Below are 21,406 nucleotides of genomic sequence, written 5' to 3'. Positions count from 1 at the left end.
CTTGATTGGGCATCTCTGAATCCACATGCATATAAAATGTGTCTGTCTCTGTGTGTGTTTCAGTGCTAATTCCAATGAAAACATACTCCATTGTCCTGTATGGAATGGAAAGGAGAAGGGGTTTCACCTTGGAAAAAGTAATTTCTAAAGTCAAGCAATTAGTGCATTCATGCAACCTGATCCTAGGCTTGTGTAAATGTAGCTTGTGAATGTAGCTTGCATGTCAGATGCCAGATTAGATTTACAATGTGGCTCTTTGACACATATACAGAATCAGAAACACCAGCCCATTCCTCCGCTGGAGAAAGTTTGGCCTTTTTAAAACGGAGAGGACTCTGCAGAAAGAGGCTGCATGAGGAACAAGGTTTCTCTCTTCCCAACAGCCTCTGTGAACATTGGGAATCTCCAAGAAGCTGGAGAAATCCAAACTTTGAAATTGAGCACAATTTGCTTCAGAATTGAAGAAAGAAGCAAAATGCGTACCCAGCAAGTTGTGCTAGGTTACTTTTTTGTGTTGTGCTAAGTCTCATGCTCTTTCTCTTGCTGTACAAATTATGGAATTATGTATTTTTCAGTCTTCAGTCATATTTCAGGCTGCATTCATGAAGGTATAGTTTTTCTTTTTTCTTTGGTGATCTGTATTAAACATTTGAAATTTTTCCAATCTGTCTTTGGAGATTTTAGGTAGAGCGCTCTTCAATTGTAGGAGAAAATTGCATTTTTTTAAAAAAATTCTTTCTTAACTAATTTGCAAGCTACTGTACTGTTGTGATCTGGGGAAGCTCTATAGTTATATTCTACCATACTGAATGTCTGATTTTAATGCTTAAAGTTAAAAGGATTCTTCTGTGTTTTATTTTCTTTTTTAACAAAGTTTGATTTTGTTTACCTCCTATGATACTGATTGTCTCCCAAGGGGGAGGAGAAGGCTGATTCTTCTAGTCACCACTCTTATGCTACATGGCCAGGAGATGACACTACAGAAATTATTTCAATTTTTGCATTTTGACTTTTTAATCTCCAAAAAGGCAGCATGGGGTGTGAGAGCTCTATTTCTTTTGCACACCAGAGTCAAAGGGTGGATGACAGGTGAAGCACCCTTTGTAAGATAGAGGGTAGTGGCAGGAACTACCAAGTTGCTTCCCCAAACCAGGAGGCAGAATCAGGATATGAAGACCCAAACAATTTCTGGGAGAGATTTGGAAACTCCTACTTTCTACCCTGCAGGCCTTAGCCTTGCTGAAGCAAGTTTTCTCAGAAATCAGCATTAAAATGTTCCACAGTGAGGCTTTCTGTCAAGTGATCAGCATAAAATTGCAGCAAACAGGGGTGTCTTTGGGAGGGGTGGAGTAAAATCTGCAAGATGTCAGGAGCAGTGTCATGATCCAGGCCCTGGTCCTTTTGTACATGAGTGCCATGTAGATGCATATACAAATGGTTCAGAGTTTGAATTATGCCATCATACCTGCCATTTTGCAGATTTTGACTTACCTGCAGATGTCTTAAACTAATACTGGCTGTTAGAACAACATTAAAATTCCATGGACTGCCTGCCAGACAAAGATCCATTCAAGTAATCTTGCAGCAAGGGTGCTATTTTCCTTAGTCTCCCCTCCCACCAAGTAGACTTCATGCAGCTGCCATGCATTTGATTAACTCACATGGAAGAATTTTGCTTTTAATTTTTTTAAATCTACAAAATAAATTAGGAAAAAACACTCTAATTTGTCTCTTTCCTACAAACTTTTGTTTATTTCTGGGTAGTACTCAACCATGCCATGCTTGTAAGCCTAAATCCATGATCAATTAATATTGGGACCAACGAAACTGACCACAAAAATTGTGTCAACTTCCGAGTTCCTCAGACTCTTCCACAGGCGAGGCCAGACCAAACCAACCAACCCACCAGGGATGCAAAGAATAAAGGACCCCCTAAATTAGTTCAAGTCAGAGGCTGAATGCATACGTCATTTGAAGATATTATCAATTACCAATCACCTTGCCTCCCCGGCAAAGAAAGCGACAGCCACCCTTCCCCACAAAATACCGAACTGAAGGCGAAGCTACTTTCCTCTCTACAGCAAAAGTGCACAGGATACGTTACTTCCTCCCCAGAAGGAGGGAGAAAGATGCTTAGAGAACCGGAAGTTGAATTCTACCTCAGTCTACCAGTAAAGTCATAATTTGTCCCGGAAGTTTGCTATCCAGAAAAAGGCGAGCCTTCCTCTATATTTTCTTAACTCTGAGACATGAGTCCGCTGTCGATTTCGCTCCGAGTCTAGCGGGTCTCGTTCTGCCAGAATAGAGCCTCGGTGGCCTCCGTACTGAAGTAAGGAGCGGGTGGGGCCAATGTAGGCCAGGCCGCGCGGGCGGGGCCGGGGCGATGGGGAATCTGTTCGGTCGCAAGCGGCAGACCCGCGTTACCGAGCAAGATAAGGCCGTGCTGGTGAGAGCGGGGGCCGGGGAGGGGGGTCGTGGGAGGGGCAGGTTGCGGCCGTGCGCCGGGGACTCAGGGGGCGCCTCTCGCATCAGACCCAGCGGGGCTGCCTTTCCTCCAGGGCTTCAGGGTAACCCTGGCCACTGACCCTTCCCGCGTTCGCCCAGCCCGCTTCTTCCGGAGGAGCGAGTGTAAAGCGGCGCGCGCTCCGGGTGCCTTTTAAGGCCGGGCTCGGGAGAGGGGATTCTGGCACGTGCGGAAATGGGGTGAGAGAGGCGCACCTGCCAACATAACTACTAACGCGGAAAAGGGAGCGACTTTGTTCTCCTTTGTGGCGACGCTTCTTCCACTGACTTCGTCGCAGTCCTTTTCCACTTTCCTCCTCCTCCTCCTCCTCTTCTTCTCCTCTTCTTCTCTTTAAAAAGTGTGTGTGTGTATGCATGCATGCGCGCCACCTCTGGGTCAAGGCGCTGGTCTGCCACCTTTCTTCTTGCTTTGGCACGTCAGTGCCATAAGGCAGAAGGCTTGCTGTATAAAATAATAGTGTGGAATAGCAACCTACATGTAAGGCGTGGTTAACCCAGTTGCGACCTATTGCATAAGCCACCTTTGACCATTCACACTTTGTGGGAACCCAGCCATAAGCCAGCTCTGGCTGGTAGATGGGCGGAAGCTCCCCTGGACATTGTATGCTGTCTGGAGTTGGGAATCTTGGCTTGAAATCTTCCTTAAGCCCCAGTGTTTTGACTCAGATCCTACACTGTAAAAAGTATGACAGCCTCTTAGGCTATCTTAAAAAATACCCTGAAGATGCTAAATCCTGTTGAAGTTGCAATTAGTGTCATGCTTTGGATGTGCTGCAGTTTTTCTGCATGTCTTGAACGTTAAAAAGTGTAAGATATTGCTATTTCAAGAGCATGAGAAAAGTTGGAGAGCAGCTTAATTGTCAGAAAGTGAAGAATATTTTGGGAAAAGAACCATAATATGTAGGATGAAGAAATTCTACAGGTTGTAGAAATGTGTAAGGTAAAATGCAGATCACTGGGTAGGAAATATGGGAACTTGTCTCAAAGTTTTGTTGAGAGAAATCTCAAAGAAACAATTGGCCTTTGTTTGACCTATTATGTTCTAATTTCTTAATCTGTGAAGTGGAATCTTTTCATATAGTTACTTGTTGTTGTTGTTTAGTCGTTAAGTCGTGTCCGACTCTTCGTGACCCCATGAACCATATTGCACCAGGCCTTCCTGTCCTTCACTGCCTCCCTGAGTGTGCTCAGTTTCATGCTCATTGCTTCAGTGATGCTATCTAACCATCTCATCCTCTGCCGTCCTCTTCTCCTTTTGCCTTCAATCTTTCCCAGCATCAGGGTCTTCTCCAAAGAGATCTCTCTTCGCATTAGGTGACCAAAATATCTGAGCTTGAGCTTCATTATCGATCCTTCCAATGAGCAATCAGGGTTGATTTCCTTTAAGATTGACTGGTTTGACCTCCTAGCAGTCCAGGGGACTCTCAAGAGTCTTCTCCAGCACCACAGTTCAAAGGCATCAATTCTTCTGCGCTCGGCCTTTTTTATGGTCCAGCTCTCACAGCCATACATTACTACTGGAAAAACCATAGCTTTGACTATGCGGATCTTTGTCGGCAAGGTGACGTCTCTGCTTTTTAATATGCTATCTAGGCTTGCCATAGCTTTCCTCCCAAGGAGCAAGCGTCTTTTAATTTCATGGCTGCTGTCTCCGTCTGCGGTGATCTTGGAGCCCAAATAAATGAAGTCTGTTACTGCTTCCATTTCTACCCCTTCTATTTGCCAGGAATTGATGGGTCCAGATGCCATGATCTTAGTTTTTTTAATGTTGAGTTTCAAGCCAGCTTTTGCACTCTCCTCTTTCACCCTCATCAAGAGGCTCTTTAGTTCTTCTTCACTTTCTGCCATTAGGGTGGTATCGTCCGCATATCTGAGGTTGTTGATGATTCTCCCTGCAATCTTAATTCCGGCTTGTGATTCTTCCAGCCTGGCATTTCTCATGATGTACTCTGCATATAGGTTAAATAAGCAGGGTGACAGTATACAGCCTTGTCGTACACCTTTCCCTATTTTGAACCAATCGGTTGTTCCATGACCGGTTCTAACTGTTGCTTCTTGGCCCGCATACAGATTTCTCAGGAGACAGGTAAGGTGGTCTGGTACTCCCATCTCTTTAAGAATTTGCCACAGTTTGTTGTGATCCACACAATCAAAGGCTTTTGCATAGTCAATGAAGCAGAAGTAGATATTTTTCTGGAACTCTCATGCTTTCTCCATGATCCAGCGAATGTTGGCGATTTGATCTCTAGTTCCTCTGCCTCTTCGAAACCCAGCTTGTACATCCGGTAGTTCTCGGTTCATGTATTGCTGAAGCCTAGCTTGTAGGATTTTGAGCATAACCTTGCTAGCATGTGAAATGAGTGCAATTGTGCGATAGTTTGAGCATTCTTTGGCGTTGCCCTTCTTTGGAATTGGAACGTAAACTGACCTTTTCCAATCCCGTGGCCACTGTTGCGTTTTCCAAACTTGCTGGCATATTGAGTGCAGCACTTTAACACCATCATCTTTTAGTATTTTAAATAACTCAGCTGGAATACTGTCATCTCCACTAGCTTTGTTGTTAGCAATGCTTCCTAAGGCCCACTTGACTTCACTCTCTAGGATGTCTGGCTCAAGGTCAGTGATCACACCAGCGTGGACATCAGGGACATTAAGATCTTTCTTGTATAGTTCTTCTGTGTATTCTTGCCACCTCTTCTTAATCTCTTCTGCTTCTGTTAGGTCCCTGCCTTTTTTGTCCTTTATCATGCCCATCTTTGCACTAAACGTTCCTTTCATATCTCCAATTTTCTTGTAGAGATCTCTAGTCTTCCCCATTCTATTGTTTTCCTCGATTTCTTTGCATTGTTCATTTAAGAAGGCCTTCTTATCTCTCCTGGCTATTCTTTGGAAATCTGCATTCAGTTGCTTATATCTTTCCCTTTCACCCTTGCTTTTCGCATTCCTTCTTTCCACAGCTATTTGTAAAGCCTCATCAGACAGCCATTTTGCTTTCTTGCATTTCTTTTTCTTTGGGATGGTTTTAGTTGCTGCCTCCTGTACAATGTTACGGACCTCCGTCCATAGTTCTTCAGGCACTCTGTCTACCAAATCTAATCCTCTAAATCTATTCATCACCTTCACTGTGTACTCACAAGGAATATGATCTAAGTCATACCTGAGTGGTCTAGTGGTTTTCCCTACATTCTTCAATTTAAGCCTAAATTTTGCAGTAAGAAGCTCATGATCTGAGCCACAGTCAGCTCCTGGTCTTGTTTTTGCTGTCTGTATAGAGCTTCTCCATCTTTGGCTGCAAAGTATATAATCAATCTGGTTTCGGTATTGACCATCTGGTGATGTCCATGTGTAGAGTCGTCTCTTGTGTTGTTGGAAAAGAGTGTTTGCTATGACTAGCTTGTTCTCTTGACAGAACTCTATTAGCCTTTGCCCTGCTTCATTTTGTACTCCAAGGCCAAACTTGCCTGTTATTCCGATTACTCCTTGACTTCCTACTTTAGCATTCCAATCCCCTATGATGAAAAGGACATCTTTTTGGTGCTAGTTCTAGAAGGTGTTGTAGGTCTTCATAGAAGCGGTCAACTTCAGCTTCTTCAGCATCAGTGGTTGGGGCATAGACTTGGATGACTGTGATATTGAATGGTTTGCCTTGGATACGCACTGAGATCATTCTGTCGTTTTTGAGGTTGTACCCCATTACTGCCTTTCCCACTCTCTTATTCACTATGAGTGCAACTCCATTTCTTCTAAGGGTTTCTTGCCCACAGTAGTAGATATAATGGTCACCCGAATTAAATTCGCCCATTCCCGTCCATTTCAGTTCGCTGATTCCCAAGATGTCGACGTTCAATCTTGTCATCTCATGTTTGACCACATCCAGCTTGCCTTGTTTCATAGATCTTACATTCCAGGTACCTATACAATATTGTTCTTTACAGCATCGGACCTTCTTTTCGCTTCCAGATACATCCACAGCTGAACGTCCTTTCGGCTTTGGCCCAGCCGCTTCACTCTTTCTGGAGCTACTTGGAAATGTCCTCCGCTCTTCCCCAGTAGCATATTGGACACCTTCCGACCTGAGGGGCTCATCTTCCGGCGTCATATCTTTTAGCCTTTTAACATTGTCCATGGGGTTTTCTTGGCAAGGATACTGGAGTGGGTTGCCATTTCCTTCTCCAGTGGACCACATTTTGTCAGAACTCTCTGTCGTGACCTGTCCGTCTTGGGTGGCCCTGCACGGTATAGCTCATGGCTTCACTGAGTTACGCAAGCCCCTTCGCCACGACAAGGCAGTGATCCATGAAGGGGTATAGTTACTTAATATCCACTAAAGGTATGTAGGAAGTTGAATTTGTAGCATCCCAAGTCAGTACATTTGTATGCTTAGCTCTGTATTGTTTCTTACAGCAAGACTCTTGCTGTCAGTTAGTGAAAATTTTCAGCAGAGATATTTTCCAGTCCTACCAGGAAGAAGAACCAGGGATTGGACCTAGAACATGTTTACGCTCAAAGGATATGCTTTGCCATGAAGCACAGTTCTTCATTAAACAACAAAATCTGTGCCTTTAACAGTGCATGGTATTTTTTTCAAGAAAAAAAATATCAATAAATGCTTTAATTACAGGAAATTCTTTAAAAAGAAAAATGATCCAAAATTATATTTATTTATTTATTTGTGTGTGTGTGTGTACACATATAAAAAACTAGATTCATTCTTCACTTAGCTATAAAGCTCACTGGATGGCTATGGGCCAGTTAGTCTTCTTAACCTAACCTATCTTGTAGGGTTGTTAGGAACATATCCTGCCTTGAACTCCTTGACAAAAGAAGAATCTAAAAAAGTAATAGATAAATGCCATTTAAAATGAGAGGAAAAGTCTTGAAACCTATTGGTGTAAGCACCAAATAAGCTGCCTTGGAGAAAGCAGTTTAGAAGCAGACTGCCATAACCAAGAAGACCCTGTGTTTTGTAATCGCCCATCAAACTTCATTTGGCAGGAGGCCTAGAGGAAGGCCTCCAGATATGACTCCTATATTCAGGAGGAGACATAAAGGCTCAGCACAAAGTTTCTTTGGGGTTTTGAGCAGTGCAGTTCTAAGATTAGCTGAATAGTGGTTGCTTGGGTTCATACAGTGGGATGCATTATCAGAATGTTTCATGACCTTTTACAGTTCCTTCATTACTTTATGAGGAGCCTTTTTGTACAGGTCAGTAGCTTTCAGCACATGTTTACTTACTGTGTTGAATCTGTCAGCAGAGAGATTATGAGCTACTGTGCTTTCACTTTCAGTTCTTCTCTATTTCCATATCTTTAAAACTGCCATTCATTCATATGTATTCCCTTATAATTTAAGTAGCTCATTGTCAGGTATAATTCAGCTGAAGGTATTGAAACTGTAAAGAATGGAGAGAAATGTTGGAATGGAATAAAATACTTTTTTAATATGGTTCATGGTGCCTCTTAAAACTCTGCTGCTAGAAACAGTCATGGTGAAGAATGTAATTGATTTCTTTAATTTTTAAAAAAATCCCATTAGCCAGAAGAGGAAACCTATCACCCTCTGAATTCCGGTTTCCTTCCGTCACCAGTCAATGGCCACATATGAGAAGAACTATACTCTAACAATATCTGGAGGATCACAAATTTTCTATTAGTGAATGAATAGCAACATAAACAGTTGTTCTGAAGGATACTCCAACTTACTGATTCTAACAGAGCATCCTTATGGCTTGGGCATTAGAAGTTATGTGTGAATGCCAGTTGATAATGAAGCTCAAGCTCAGATACTTTGGTCACCTAATGTGAAGAGAGGACTCCTTGGAAAAGACCCTGATGCTGGGAAAGATTGAAGGCAAAAGGAGAAGAGGACGGCAGAGGATGAGATGGTTAGATAGCATCACTGAAGCAATGAGCATGAAACTGAGCAAACTCAGGGAGGCAGTGAAGGACAGGAAGGCCTGGCGCGATATGGTTTGTGGGGTCACAAAGAGTCGGACACGACTTAACGACTGAACAAGAACAAGTGAATGCCAGGGATGGCATTATCTCTTTCTCACCATTATATTTTAGTATCTTTAACATGTGATTTGTGACAATGAATCACTAGCAAAGACTTGGCTTTAATTTTGCACAGCTTATCTTTGAACTCCAGTTCTAACTTTCCAGTATTCTTCCAGCACAGTAGGTTGAAGATCAAGATTGCTGGGTGTACAGGTATATCTACTTAAAGGAGAAAGGGTTTCTTCTAATGGACTGTTTGTTTTCTTCTCTAGCAACTAAAACAGCAGCGGGACAAATTAAAGCAATATCAGAAAAAGATTTCTCTACAGCTGGAGCGGGAGAGGATTGTTGCTCGTCAACTACTAAAAGATGGCAAGAAAGAGTAAGTCACTTCTGGATGGAGTTTGAGCTTACAGACTATATATTATTAGTCAAGGTATTCTCAGTGTAAGGTACTGCAGCTGTCCCCTGGACACATTTGGGTTTGGTAGGGACTGGGTAGGCAGCATTTTCAGTAGATGCCCCTAAGTTCTGGAATTCCTTTTTCAGGGAGCCCATCTCATTTCCTTGCCAACAGACTTCCAGAAGTTAATGAAAAACTTTCTTTTTAGAAGAGATTGTACTGTATAATTGTTTTTCTGTTTATAACCATTTGGCTGTTTTGGGGCTGGGGGTTTTGGGGGTGGGTTTATTGCAGCTATTGTGTTTCTCTGCTATTTTCTGAGGTTTTACATTTCTAAATTATTTTTTACAATAAATGTAAATATTTTAAAAAATAAAAATAATAATACTTGGAAACAGATTGGCAGCCAGTGCAATTTAATCATTTTAGTGTTTAACATAATGGCCATAAGCTTTTAAAACATTTTACAAGATTAAAAAGGGAACAAATATATCAGTTTTGTTTGCTATAATGGTGAAAATTAAGACTTACTTGTCCACAGGCAGTTTGCCAGGCTATTTCTATAACCGACCTGTATGTTTTTTCCAGGGATATTTAGTTAACTTGTATTAGAAAATCCTGAATTAAATGATTTTATTATTGAGACCAGACAGAAATGGCTTGGTATAATGTTTTTCTAAACTTGTTTTCCCATCCACTCCCTTTTTTCTCCTTCTAGGAAAGCCAAGCTTCTGCTAAAGAAGAAGCGTTATCAAGAGCAACTATTAGACAAAACTGAAAACCAAATTAGCAACTTAGAACGCATGGTATGTGGGATTTGGACTAGTTTCTGAATTGCAACTGGCCGCTTGATTTTTAGGATTTCTGAAGTGTGGCTTATATGTAAGCTCCTGAGATTAGTTTAATTCACTTCTGATATAAGTGGACTTCTTTAACTCAGGATTCACCTTGACGCTTATGGTGGAATGCTGTGGTTTAAGCTTCTCTTAGGAGTACTGTACGTATTCACAGATAAGATGACCCTCAAAATTTCAATCCAAATACCATGAAAAATATGTCACCCACAGATAAGTCAACCCTCAAATTTTTAACCTAATTTTTAATCAAAATACTGCTAAGCATTTGGCCACTGTTTGCACAGTTGGGCCATGAGGGGCTTTAAAAAATCTGAGCTGTGGTCTGCAGATAAGCCAAATCCAATTTTTGGGATGTATTTTGGAACCTAAAATTCCCAGCTTATTTGTGAGTATACATGGTATGCCTGTTCTTGGCACAAGTGTATGTTGCTTGTCTTGAGAGCAGAATGATAGTTTTGTACAACATCAACTACTTTAATGGTCACATGATGTTGACTGAACTGTCCCTTGGTCCACCTTTTCTTGTTGGTCATCCAGTCCTCTAACCAAATTTTTGTCACTGCTGTAATATGCTTGCATTTTAGAGGAGGAGTGATAGATTCATGTTTTCTGTGTACCTTTTTGCAAGAAAGGGGGAAAGGCAGAGGCATCAATAATTACTTTGAACAACTTGTAGTCCTGTTGATTCAGTGGACACTGGATTCATTTAGTGAGGTTAATATAACTTTGATTTCTCCTGCTTTTATTGGTGACATAGCAAGATTCTCATTTACTGAGGGAAGGCTAGTCATTTTACTTGGAGCCAGGTCCATGCATCACAGTAGACTAGTCATATGTACAAGGTGTCAGCCAGTGAAATAGGCTGCCACAGGATGTGGTGAGTTCTGTTTGCTAGAAGTCTTCAAACGGAGGCTGGATAGTCATCTGTCAGAGATGCTGTCGTGTATCTTGCACTGAGCAGGGGGTCGGATTAGATGACCTCTCTGGTCATTTTCAGCTCTGATTCTGTGATGATTTATAGTTCATTTGATTTGGGATGACAGGTTGTATGAACCCAGCCATTTATGGGTTTTAAACCATTGCTTAACTTGCAGTGTGCAGTACAAGCTCAGGCAGTTCTAGCTTATTCATCTGAGGCTTACCCCACTAGGTGATACCAGCCCTAGACTCTAGTTCTGCCAAGCAGCTAAGGATGTAGCTGGACTGCCTGTACTTTATGGCCAACAGCACAAGTGATTGCCAAGAGGAAAATGTTTGGCTTATGTGATTCAGGCCCTGCAGTGTTGTACAGAAACTAGTGGCAAGCCACTGAAATGTAGCAGTGCAGCATTCCCACGCAAACCACTTTTTCTTACCTTGCCCTGGTTGCCTTTAAGGCAGCAGTTGGGAAGTAGATTTTGCCTTGTCCCATGACCGCTTTCCTTAGAATATGGCGCTCCTTATCCTTGTCTTCTCTCGCAGGTCCACGATATTGAATTCACGCAGATCGAGATGAAAGTGATTGAGGGCCTGAAAATTGGCAATGAATGTTTAAATAAAATGCATCAAGTGAGTATGAGCAGAGCTGCCTCCCCTCTCTTAAACTACATTCCATTGCCAGTCATCTTTTCATGTGAATTTGTGGGGCTCTCTTATAGGTTATGTCAATAGAAGAGGTGGAAAGAATCATGGATGAAACCCAGGAGGCTGTAGAGTACCAGAGGGTATGTATTGCTGGCATGGCCCATTCTGCAGTGCCTGGTGTAAGGCACCGTGTTTTTATTACTTGGATTCCACCACCACTCCCTTGCATTTTTAAGGTACTTGCACTGTACAGTCTATCTTGTTTATATGCAGTGGAAAGTACCTTACCGTATTGCCTGAAAGTACCATATTTTTCCATCTATAAGACGCCCCATGTATAAGGCAACCCCCACTTTTCCAACCCAAAATTAAGAAATCAATATTTTAAAGATAAAGCAGAACACATTTTTATTTAGTAATTAGGTAACATTTACCTGATACACTCAGTGGGAGGAGGTCCAAACTGTCTCTCTGCAGCTCTATTTCCATGCTCTTTTGCATAACTGATTACATTCAATCACGAGTGAAACTACCGATAGCTTGTCTCTGCAAACAGACTTCCTCCAATTGGTTTGTTGAGTATCAGCTGACGTCAGTTACATAAGGCTTGTGATTGGAGGAAGTCTGTTTGCAGAGACAAGCTATTTCACTTGTGATTGGAGGCTAGTGATAGGAGGAAGCCTCTCTGCAGAAACAAAGTATGGGCAGTTTCACTCGTGATTGGAGGCAGTCTGTTTGCAGAGACAAAGTATGGGCAGTTTCGCAACCACGCGGTTCTCTCCTCAGCTTACTTCCTTGCATAAGACGCCCTTCAATTTTTAGTGTAACGATTTTAGAAAAAAAGTATCATCTTATAGACGGAAAAATACGGTATATATTAAATTAGTCCTGAGTATTGAAGCTGAGATTGAAACAGGTAGGTACAATAGTTCATATGTTTTAAGTGTGCCGCAGGTCAGTGAGGGAGCTGAAAACTTGGGGATCTTTTATTGCATTGGTGGTCACCAAGTCTTCTGCCTTTTTCTTTGCAGCAAATAGATGAGATATTGTCTGGCAGTTTCACTGCGGAGGATGAAGATGCCATTTTAGCTGAATTAGATGCCATCACTCAGGTAAGTACCAATTGCCAAGTCAGGGAATTAGTTCAGGAGTTGTATTTTGAAGTGGTATCTTTTATTAGGAAGCGGCATTTTCATCCAATGTTTCTGTCACATGATAGGCTCCAAAACATTCTGATTGTATCATCTGCATTAACCTTCTGAGTCTGAAGGATTCAGCCTGATTCTTCAGGATAAACTTTAAATAGAAAGATAGAATATTTTTCCTTTTATTCCTTTCTATTCCTCTGAAGGTAAGGTACTGTTATACACTAGTATCTGGTGATGGCCATTCCATGTGCCCTGGACTACTGTATGGATCCAATTCTGGACCACTTTTCCAACTGCATAATTCCCTTCTTAGAAAGTTGGCCCTTCACTCTGGGATAAGAAAAACTTTATTTCCACAATAAGTATGCATTTGTATGAGTACCAGTATGCTGTATTTTGTGTTCCGGTTAGAAATAGATTGGCAAGAGCTAATGCTAACAAAAATAATTAATAACTTATTATGAACTTGTGCAGAGAGGAGACCAATAAATATCTCACTCCAGTACCTAAGATTCAGGGTAGAAAATTCTAGATGTTTTGGTTGGAATTATATGTTAAGGGGAATAGGGAAGATATTGGAAAGGGAATAGGGAAGATACTGGGGATTATAATTACCTTCATGTATTTTCAAAAGCAAGAATTAGAAAACGTGTGGCCCCTGTTAATGTTAGGAGCTTTTTCCATTCTGGTTCTTACCTGTTTTAACTGATCAAAGAGGAAACAAGTTTCCCATACTAACAATGAAACAGTGTAGTCTTTAAAGCTGATGATATATGTCTATCAGTCTTTATTACAATAAATAATGAACTTTAACCCAGAACTGTAAGTTTGTTTTTTTATTGGTTCTGATAGAACTTAGCTCAAGAAAATTCAAGTAGGGCATTAGTTTGTTTATTTAGTTGGTTAGTCAGTCAGTCAGTCTTTGGGTAACTCTAGATAGGACTGCATACCTTTTAAATTGGCTTCATGTCTCAGTGCTTACCAGGCTGTCTACACTAGAAAAGAAATAGCTGCTATTTCTGCAGGAAATACAAATCAAAGTTCACTTTACAGGTAGTCCTTGAGTACGACCATTCATTCAGCAACCGTTCAAAGTTATGACAGTGCTGAATGAAGGGACTTATAACCGGTCCTCAAAGTTCTGGCCGTTGCAGTGCCCCCACAGTCACATGAACCTGGCAACCAGTTCACACTTATGACCATTTGCAGTGTCCTGCGGTCACATGATTGCCATTTGCACCCTTCCCTGCCAGCTTCCCCCAAGCAAAGTCAATGGGAAGCTGGCAAGGAAGGTCGCAAGTTGTTGGGGTAAGTCTACCCCTCTGGCCCTCTTCACTCACATCGCGCCCTCCTTCCCCCCTTCACTCGCACACCCCCGCACCCTCTTTCCACAGCCTCCCTGCACTTGTCCACAAGTACACATGCACCCTGCACCCTCTTTCCACAGCCTCCCTGCAATCGCACACACACACCCCATGCCCTCTTTCCTTGGCCTGCCTGCGATCACACAATGCATGCACCCACCCCGCGCTCTCTTTCCTTGGCTTCCCTGCACACACATGCACACACCCCACACCCTCTTTCTTTGGCCTCCTTGCAATCACACATATGCATGCGTGTACCCCGCATCCTCTTTCTCCTGCCTTCCTGTGATTGCATGTTCCCCGCACCCTCATTTCCTGGCCTTTCTGAACTCACACCATACTGAGCACCTCCTCCCCCGACTCACATGTGGCCTGCACCAGGCCTCCCCGGGTCTCCCCCATCCCCCTGTGGCATCCCCACACTCCTTATCTGGGACTCCCTCTGCTTCCTGCTTAATGACCCGCGTGTCTTGGGTTATGACAACCAGGACTGCCTGGATTGCTGTTGCTAAGTTACCTGGTCACGTGACTTTACAACCGCATTGCTTAGGGACGGCAATCCCAGTCCCAATTGCAGTCATAACTTGAGGACTAACTGTATATCTTTTCTTCTTACTCTGGGCAAGAAAGGAGATAGTACTTCAGTAATCTTCCAGTTATTCCACTTTACAAGTTAGGGAGCTCCTGTAGTTCTCCTGCTGTGGTGTCTAACAGCAGTTTCAGGGATAAAAGAAGGGGTAGTATCTCAGCACCCATACATTGTTGCTTGACAGGAAATGGTGACTATGTATCTGATTGGAATTATTATGAACCCATAGCTATTAATTTGAGCAATCCACAATGTTTCCTAAGAAATTACTGTACTTGTCCAATGCTCAGGTGAATACTCAGATGAACACATTGTAGACAACAACCAGCCAGCTATAGGAGATCTTGAAAAAACTGAACAGCTTTGGACCAGGAAGTCCAAGAACTATAAACTAGCTGTGAAAGAAAAAAAAAACAGTGGCAAACGATTGCCGTATTGTTGTCAAGAAAATTACATGCCCATCCCCATGAAGTCCTTACGAATTGAGAATTATTCATTGAAGAGTCAATAGCTGTCACTTAACCAAATTAATCAGAATAGTCCATCAAAGTGTTGCAGGAACACTGTAAATAATACAGACTTGAAATCCTAGAAGTGGCAGACAGATGGTAACATAATTCCTTCCTGTACATTTAAAAATTCTACCGTAATATAAAGTTGTTTGCTATCTGTAGAATATGTATTTCACAAGGAGCATTTTTTTTTTCTTCCAGGAGCAGATTGATCTTCCAGAGGTTCCCTCAGAGCCTCTCCCAGAAAAGATTTCAGGTAGTATTATCTGTTTGGAGTTTCTCCTCTCCTTTTGATATTGCCACTGTGCACAAAGCAGAAGAGGTCTTGGTCTTGGCTGTGTTTGCATGAAATACTTCAAGAGAGGCATGAAATCTACAGAACATTCACAAGCATCTCTAGGGCTATTTATAACACTCTGTCCCAATGTTTACTCTGTGTTCAGCCCCCAACCTAGTTACTATAATTTATATAGAGCTTTAGAGTTTGTAGTCTTTTGCTTGTACTATTTGGTGGTAATTTTTTATAAATTACCTTGTAAATAGGTATGTTGCATTAGCCCAGTATTGATAAAGGGGAAGGCTGAAAAAGAGTGACTTTTCTATTTATATGAGATGTAATTTGGACCTGAGCCTACTACACTTTGGAATCTCAACCTCTTGACTACTCCTTTGACTAGCTATAGATCTTACCTATTTTATTGTTAGATTCCATATTTCCTCTGCAAACTCAAAGGAGCATGTATGGGGTTCTATTGATCTTATCCTCCTAATAACCCTTCTAATCTGAGAGGGTCACCATAGCCCATAGCCTGTGAGCTTCATGGTTCAATGGAAATATGAACCTGGGCATGTTTCATCTCAGTCCTGCACTTTAATCATTATACCATATTAGGGCACAGACTTCATATGAGGTTAGGTTTCACTCAAGTGCTTCTCCCATTTCAGGCATGGAACATAGCATTTTGATCAATTCTTTGTTTATGTAGAAATTGTTAACTGTTTTCCTATCTCTTAACTAATTCTGAATTGCTATTAGAGTCTAAAATCTAGAATCTCCAATTAAAAAAAATAAAGTTACTTCTAATTCGTGTCTTAAACATCTGGCTCCTGTTTTTTGTTCAGTTTGCTTGTCTCTTTTGTTTCTGAAAGCAAACACTGAAATGTAAGATAAGTGGTGCTCTAGTCAATTTGTAGAGAATGAAAGTAGGAAGCAGTAGTTGTACAAAAAGGATGAGAACTAAAAAGCAGGGCTTTGTGGTGTCTCAGATTTCATTTGAAATGCAAATGTAGTACTAGTCTGTGACTCATTAAAGCAGCCGCATCTAATTTCAGGATCATGTAGCAATAGGGGAAGCTTCTCTGCAGTAGCTGCCACTGTATGATCCTGGAAAACAGCACAGCTGCTTAAATGAATCACAAACAGGTGCCATGTTTGCACTCCTGCATATTCTGAAGCACCTCTTCCAAACTGAATCTATAGCACAAGATGTCAACTTCCAGCTATTCAAGCCCAAAGTAGTTTTCTGATTTTTAATAAGTTAATTGTAATGATCATGCCCAGAACCTGGTACTCTCAAAAATAGATTAAAAGCAATGTATTTAGAATTGGTTTTGCTTGGACCAGATTATAGTCTGCATGACGTGCAGCAGATTAAAACTGAATCCAGACAAGTCAGAAAGATTGGTGAGTTCTCAGATGATTGAGAGGGACTCTTCCTAGTCTAGATTGATATTTGCTCCTGAAGGAGTAAATCTACAGTTTGTTGGATGGGTTCTTGGACCTCGTGCTATCCTTGAATGCATAGGTCAATGGAGTGGCCTAGACCATCTTTTCTCGCCCTGTATATGATTTACCAGTTTTGATCCTTTCTGAGGAGATCATATTATTCATGCTTTGCTTACCTCCCAAATAGACTATTGCAACATGCTCAGTGTAAAGATGTCCTTTAAGGAGAATTGTCACAGATCCAATTGCTGCAGCCGTACTTCTGTCAGGTGTGCCTTAGCAGGAGCACGTGACACATTCTGGCTAAGCTGCCAGCCAACAGATTTCTGAATCATATTCAAGGTGCTTGATACTAAATTTCTGAAAGGCTTGGGGCCCATCTTCCTGAAGGAAAGGTTTCCTGTATATTGTAGGCCTGGAGTTGCGTTCTTCAGATAAAAGCCTTTTGTACATGCCACCCTAGAAAGAGGTTCACCTGGAATCTGTGATGTTGGTGATGGCTCCAGTGCTATGAAATTCTCTTCCTCTAAGAGTTTGGCTGCTTTTTTCTGGCATGTTTCAGGGGAAAAACATTAGAATGTATTTTTGCACATTCACCTTTCCCCAGAGAATGCATTCTAATCTGCTGTCTTTAGGGTTGATGCTAAGTTTCATATTGTTTTGTGCTTGGAGGTGGGGAGCACTATGTGATTATTGTTTTAGGATTTTACAAAGTTTTATGATATTTTGTGTATGTTATCTTTGGGACTTAATTATTTGTTAGAAAGTGTCATGGGCTTGCTCTGCTGAGAATATGCAGTATATAAATATGATAAATAACAAAAGATGATGATGATGATGATATAAACTACACCCAACTATATCATATGTAAATATATAGCTCTTCTAGCAAGCAGCAAGATCTGGCTTTTATTTACAGAGTTTGTTATTATTTAAACCTTTTCTTGGTTTGACTAATCCTTCCTTTAAATGGGTTAGACCTGGGAAGACAGGTCAGAATCAGAAGAATGCTTTCAGGTAAACTGGACAAAAGAATCGGCTTTTTAAAACAACAACAACATTGTCTTTGCTTACTATACTGCAGAGTCTCTTGCCACTTACATTCTTCATTCACAGCATGATTAGCAGTAGCCTGATATAGCCCAGCTGCTAGGCATGTTCTTCCATGAATTTCTGTGCCTTGTCACAGTATTTCTCTCTTAAAAGGCATTAGGTGGCCACTGAGAGAATATTGTCCATCTGCTTGAAGAGCAGAACTGAAGAGTGTTCTCATAGCTAAGCACAGCCTCTCCAGAAAGATTGGGGTGGGGAGAGGAGAGGTTGTATTTGGGCAAGTGTTGCCTCTTTGTTAGTTGACCTTGACAAATCTGGTAATAATGCAGCACCAGAAGAATATAACGGTGCAAACACAGTATATGATCATTCTGGAAGAACAGAGAGGTATTCGCCATTCATCCTGGGGGAATGTTTGTATGAGCAGGTGCAAAGGCAGCCTGTGTCTGAGATCCTGAAAAGTTGCTCCAGGTGTATGTCAGTTGCAGGATTGTATAAACCACTGCTTAGGATTTACTGGCTCTAAAACCATTCAAAACCAATAACTCCTTCCTCTTTATGTGTGTTTTTCCTTCTCCACAGAAAAATCGCCCATCAGAATCAAACCAAAGCCAGAATTGGTTGCTGCATCTTAACTCCACTACCTGCGGGGTATCCCTGCATTGAATCTTGGAATCCCAGCATGCCTGGGGTATAGGAGGCCTCCCTGCTGGCATTACCCAGCCATACTGGAGCAGGTTTCCTGCACAGAATGGAAGCTGTAACTGGTTAACGTTCCCATATCAAGGTTATTTTGTAGCGTGCACACTCCTCCTTTTGTAACTTAAATGGGATTAAATGGTGACTCTTAAACCCTCCAAGCCAAATGCTTTCTGCGACCAGATTTCAGCTACAGACCTGCCTCAGGTGCCAGCACAGCCTCTCTCTCGCTCTCTGTCAGTTCCTGGTACGTGTTGGAGCATGTTGGCACTGCTACAAGCTTTGGCTACCCAGAGGAGAGAACTTCTGTGGGACCTCGGCCTTCCTCTTGACTCATTTCACACTGGCAAGGATGGAATTTCTGAACCTTGTTAAATCTGTTGGCTTTGTGCCAAGATGGGAGCATCTCTTCCATTAGCAGTTCCAGCTTCTTGTGTTAGCAGCTAGTGGAGATTCAAGAAGTTTGTTCCATGTTCAGTATGCTCTTGAGGAAGTTTGTTCCATGTTCAGTATGCTCTTGAGGTTAATACACTAGCAGACCTGGGCACTGGGGAACAATGTAAGGCTGATGGGCTTATTCATTAGAAAAGAGAAGGCCTGCTTCCTGCTGGGAGAGAAGTCTAAATGGCTTGCTAAGGATTTGTGCTTCAGATGCTTCCCAGGCCTCTTGCTTTTTCTTTTTCCTCCAGAATCCCACAGCATGAAGATGCTGAACACGAGCTCAGCTTCTGATAGCTTCTCAAAGAAGAAACAAGCTCACTAATAGCAGAGGGTTTTTTGATGACTCCTGTCCTCCCCAGCTTCCCAAATCTGGGCAGTGAGCGGACTCAGAAAATGTACCTTTTCTTTTCAGCGATGGAGCCACCTCTCATCTCTCCTTCATTTTTGAGTTACTAGGTGGGCTTAAGAAGATAGCGAGCCAGTGCCACCCACATGGTTCTCCTCTTACAGAAAACCTGAATGTCCCCTCAATTCCCTGAATATTGGAAAGGGCTGGATGCCAATTAGTTCTAGAGTGTTGTCTGCTCTGTCAGATGTTGAAGGCTTGGTTTCACCCAACATTGCTTCAGGAACTTGTAACTGTGGGCCTGAGCTGCCTTTGCAGTTGCTGTCTACCTTGGTCCTATCCACTCTTGAGAGCAGGTTCACATGGGGTACGATACTTCTTCCCATATGGCCTGCTAAAACAGTGCTCCTGTTGAAAGTGGCCAGGCAGGCCAGTGGTTGAGCTGGAACAGGTGATCTTTAAAGGCTCCTCTAGGAATACTTGACCTACAGTGGTGTTTGATGTTCCTGCTAGCTGACCTTTTCACCCAGTAGAATCAACAGCTGAAAAAACATTCCTTCTGTTGAAGTCATCTCCTCTCCCCCTCTACTTCATTAGAGCAGAATTCAGAAATAGAATAGTAGGATAGAACTAAAACTAGGGGAGTCAGGCATCTTGGAGGTGGTGTTTTTCCAGTGGGTTTTGGCCAAGCCCCTTTTGCTTGAATCTGATCCTTGAAGCACTCAGGCAACATTCATCATCAGCCTTTGGGGTTCCCCCTAAGGCCTTAATGCCATACAATTGCCACCCACCCCCAGCTCTAGTTAACACCTGAGCAATGAACTGAATTGACTTCCCCTGATTGGATGGTTCGTATATCAATAATATGCTGTTTTGTTACATTGATTTTGGAAGCATTCAGTTTACCTTGGGCTGGTAGTTAAATGGTTAAGGGGACTTGCAAGTTGTTTGCTTGTTGGCAGATTTGACAAGATGCTGCTGTACTTGCATTGTTCACCAGATGGCAGTCTTACCCCGAGCTCTTCATAACTATGACTGTGAAGGAACACTTACTTGTGTGTCTTAACCTCTTAATTGCTCTGGATGGGTTACATTGATTTTTATTTCGTCAGCAAATGGCAAGGGAGCACCTGGAGGCATACAATGCCCTGCTCTGTTAGTGTCCTGGGTATCATACAGATGGGGGTTCTTAAAGGGCTTTATTAGACCCCTGGTTCACAACACAGCTCAGTGCCTGGGGAAATAGATGGAAGAATGCTTCTATTTCTTCCTTGCCAGTAAGAACAGAAACGAGAAGAATTAGTGAAAATCAAATCTGCAAAGCCCATGAAGAAAAAACACTGCTATGTGCCAAGTGGCCTTAGAGAACAGGCTTGGACTTAGCTAAATTGCTTTGTGATTTCCTGATCCATTCTCTTCTTGATGACTCAGGTGGAATTAAAAGTGTTGTTCAGCCTCCAGGAAACCTTCATCTTCTCCATTTGCTGTACATGACCATCCCTTGGCTGAAATCCTTTTTTGTGGCTCCTTAAAATGGTAAAGGTAGAAGCAGGGTAGGTAGTGACAAGTTTGTAACACCTTCATCCTCTAATGTCTTATTGCATACCTTGCTTAGTAGCCAAACTCAGGATTTTCTGTCTTGGTACCTGAAACACTGAGGATACCATGGCAACCTTGTGTTTTTCTTCTAGCAGGAGACTGACCTAAAGGGGGAAGAGATATCTGGAATATTTATACAGAAGAAATGAATGAATGGCACTCTACATTCTAAGAACATTTGTCAGGGATAAAGATGTTAACATACCTCAGGGCTTTGCTGCTCTGTGGTATGTTAGTGGTATGTTAATTTCCTAGTTTAATAGCTTTCTTTAGAGGTCAAACCTGGAATGCAAAGCAGGACCTACAAAAGAAAGTGTTATCACCATGCCAGTCTATCAGGCCTGCTTCAGATAGCATGGCTAAGCTATAATGTGGTTTTCACTGAGCATGAGGGTGAACCACGGCTTAGTGTGTTGTATAACCCTAATGTGGCTTATACAGCAATCTAGGGTTAACAAAATTACATCTCAGATTGAAATACGAATTCAGCCTGCATCTTTCGGTGGGGAGGAACAGGATGTTCTCTAAGGAATTTCTTGTATGCATTGTACTTTAGTTTCTTGAATTCAGAGCTTGCTCCTACT

At 42.0% G+C, this 21,406-nt stretch overlaps 1 protein-coding gene across 1 annotated transcript; it reads left to right on the top strand.

Annotated features, from left to right (window-relative positions):
* Positions 1 to 2,330: 2,330 nt before the first annotated feature.
* On the top strand, positions 2,331 to 20,692 carry CHMP6 (charged multivesicular body protein 6). Its single transcript, XM_088138376.1, has 8 exons — positions 2,331 to 2,446; positions 8,795 to 8,904; positions 9,644 to 9,731; positions 11,244 to 11,330; positions 11,420 to 11,485; positions 12,377 to 12,457; positions 15,160 to 15,214; positions 18,320 to 20,692. Exons 1-8 carry the CDS (start codon positions 2,384 to 2,386, stop codon positions 18,370 to 18,372), a joined length of 603 nt encoding a protein of 200 aa, XP_087994502.1. The 5' UTR covers positions 2,331 to 2,383; the 3' UTR covers positions 18,373 to 20,692.
* Positions 20,693 to 21,406: the final 714 nt, after the last annotated feature.

Source organism: Python bivittatus, unplaced genomic scaffold (assembly GCF_059951505.1).
Source record: "Python bivittatus isolate LINGU-HERP-01145 unplaced genomic scaffold, Pbiv_v1 ctg000220_np1212, whole genome shotgun sequence".
Lineage (NCBI taxonomy): Eukaryota > Metazoa > Chordata > Lepidosauria > Squamata > Pythonidae > Python > Python bivittatus.
This window is presented reverse-complemented; position numbering and strand designations above follow the sequence as displayed.

Excerpts from the sequence above, each read along its gene's own strand:
- CHMP6 (XM_088138376.1), top strand. The coding sequence starts at position 2,384 with ATGGGGAATCTGTTCGGTCGCAAGCGGCAGACCCGCGTTACCGAGCAA. Across the intron at positions 8,905-9,643 it reads CTAAAAGATGGCAAGAAAGA|GAAAGCCAAGCTTCTGCTAA; the intron begins GTAAGTCACTTC and ends TTCTCCTTCTAG. Across the intron at positions 12,458-15,159 it reads AATTAGATGCCATCACTCAG|GAGCAGATTGATCTTCCAGA; the intron begins GTAAGTACCAAT and ends TTTTTCTTCCAG.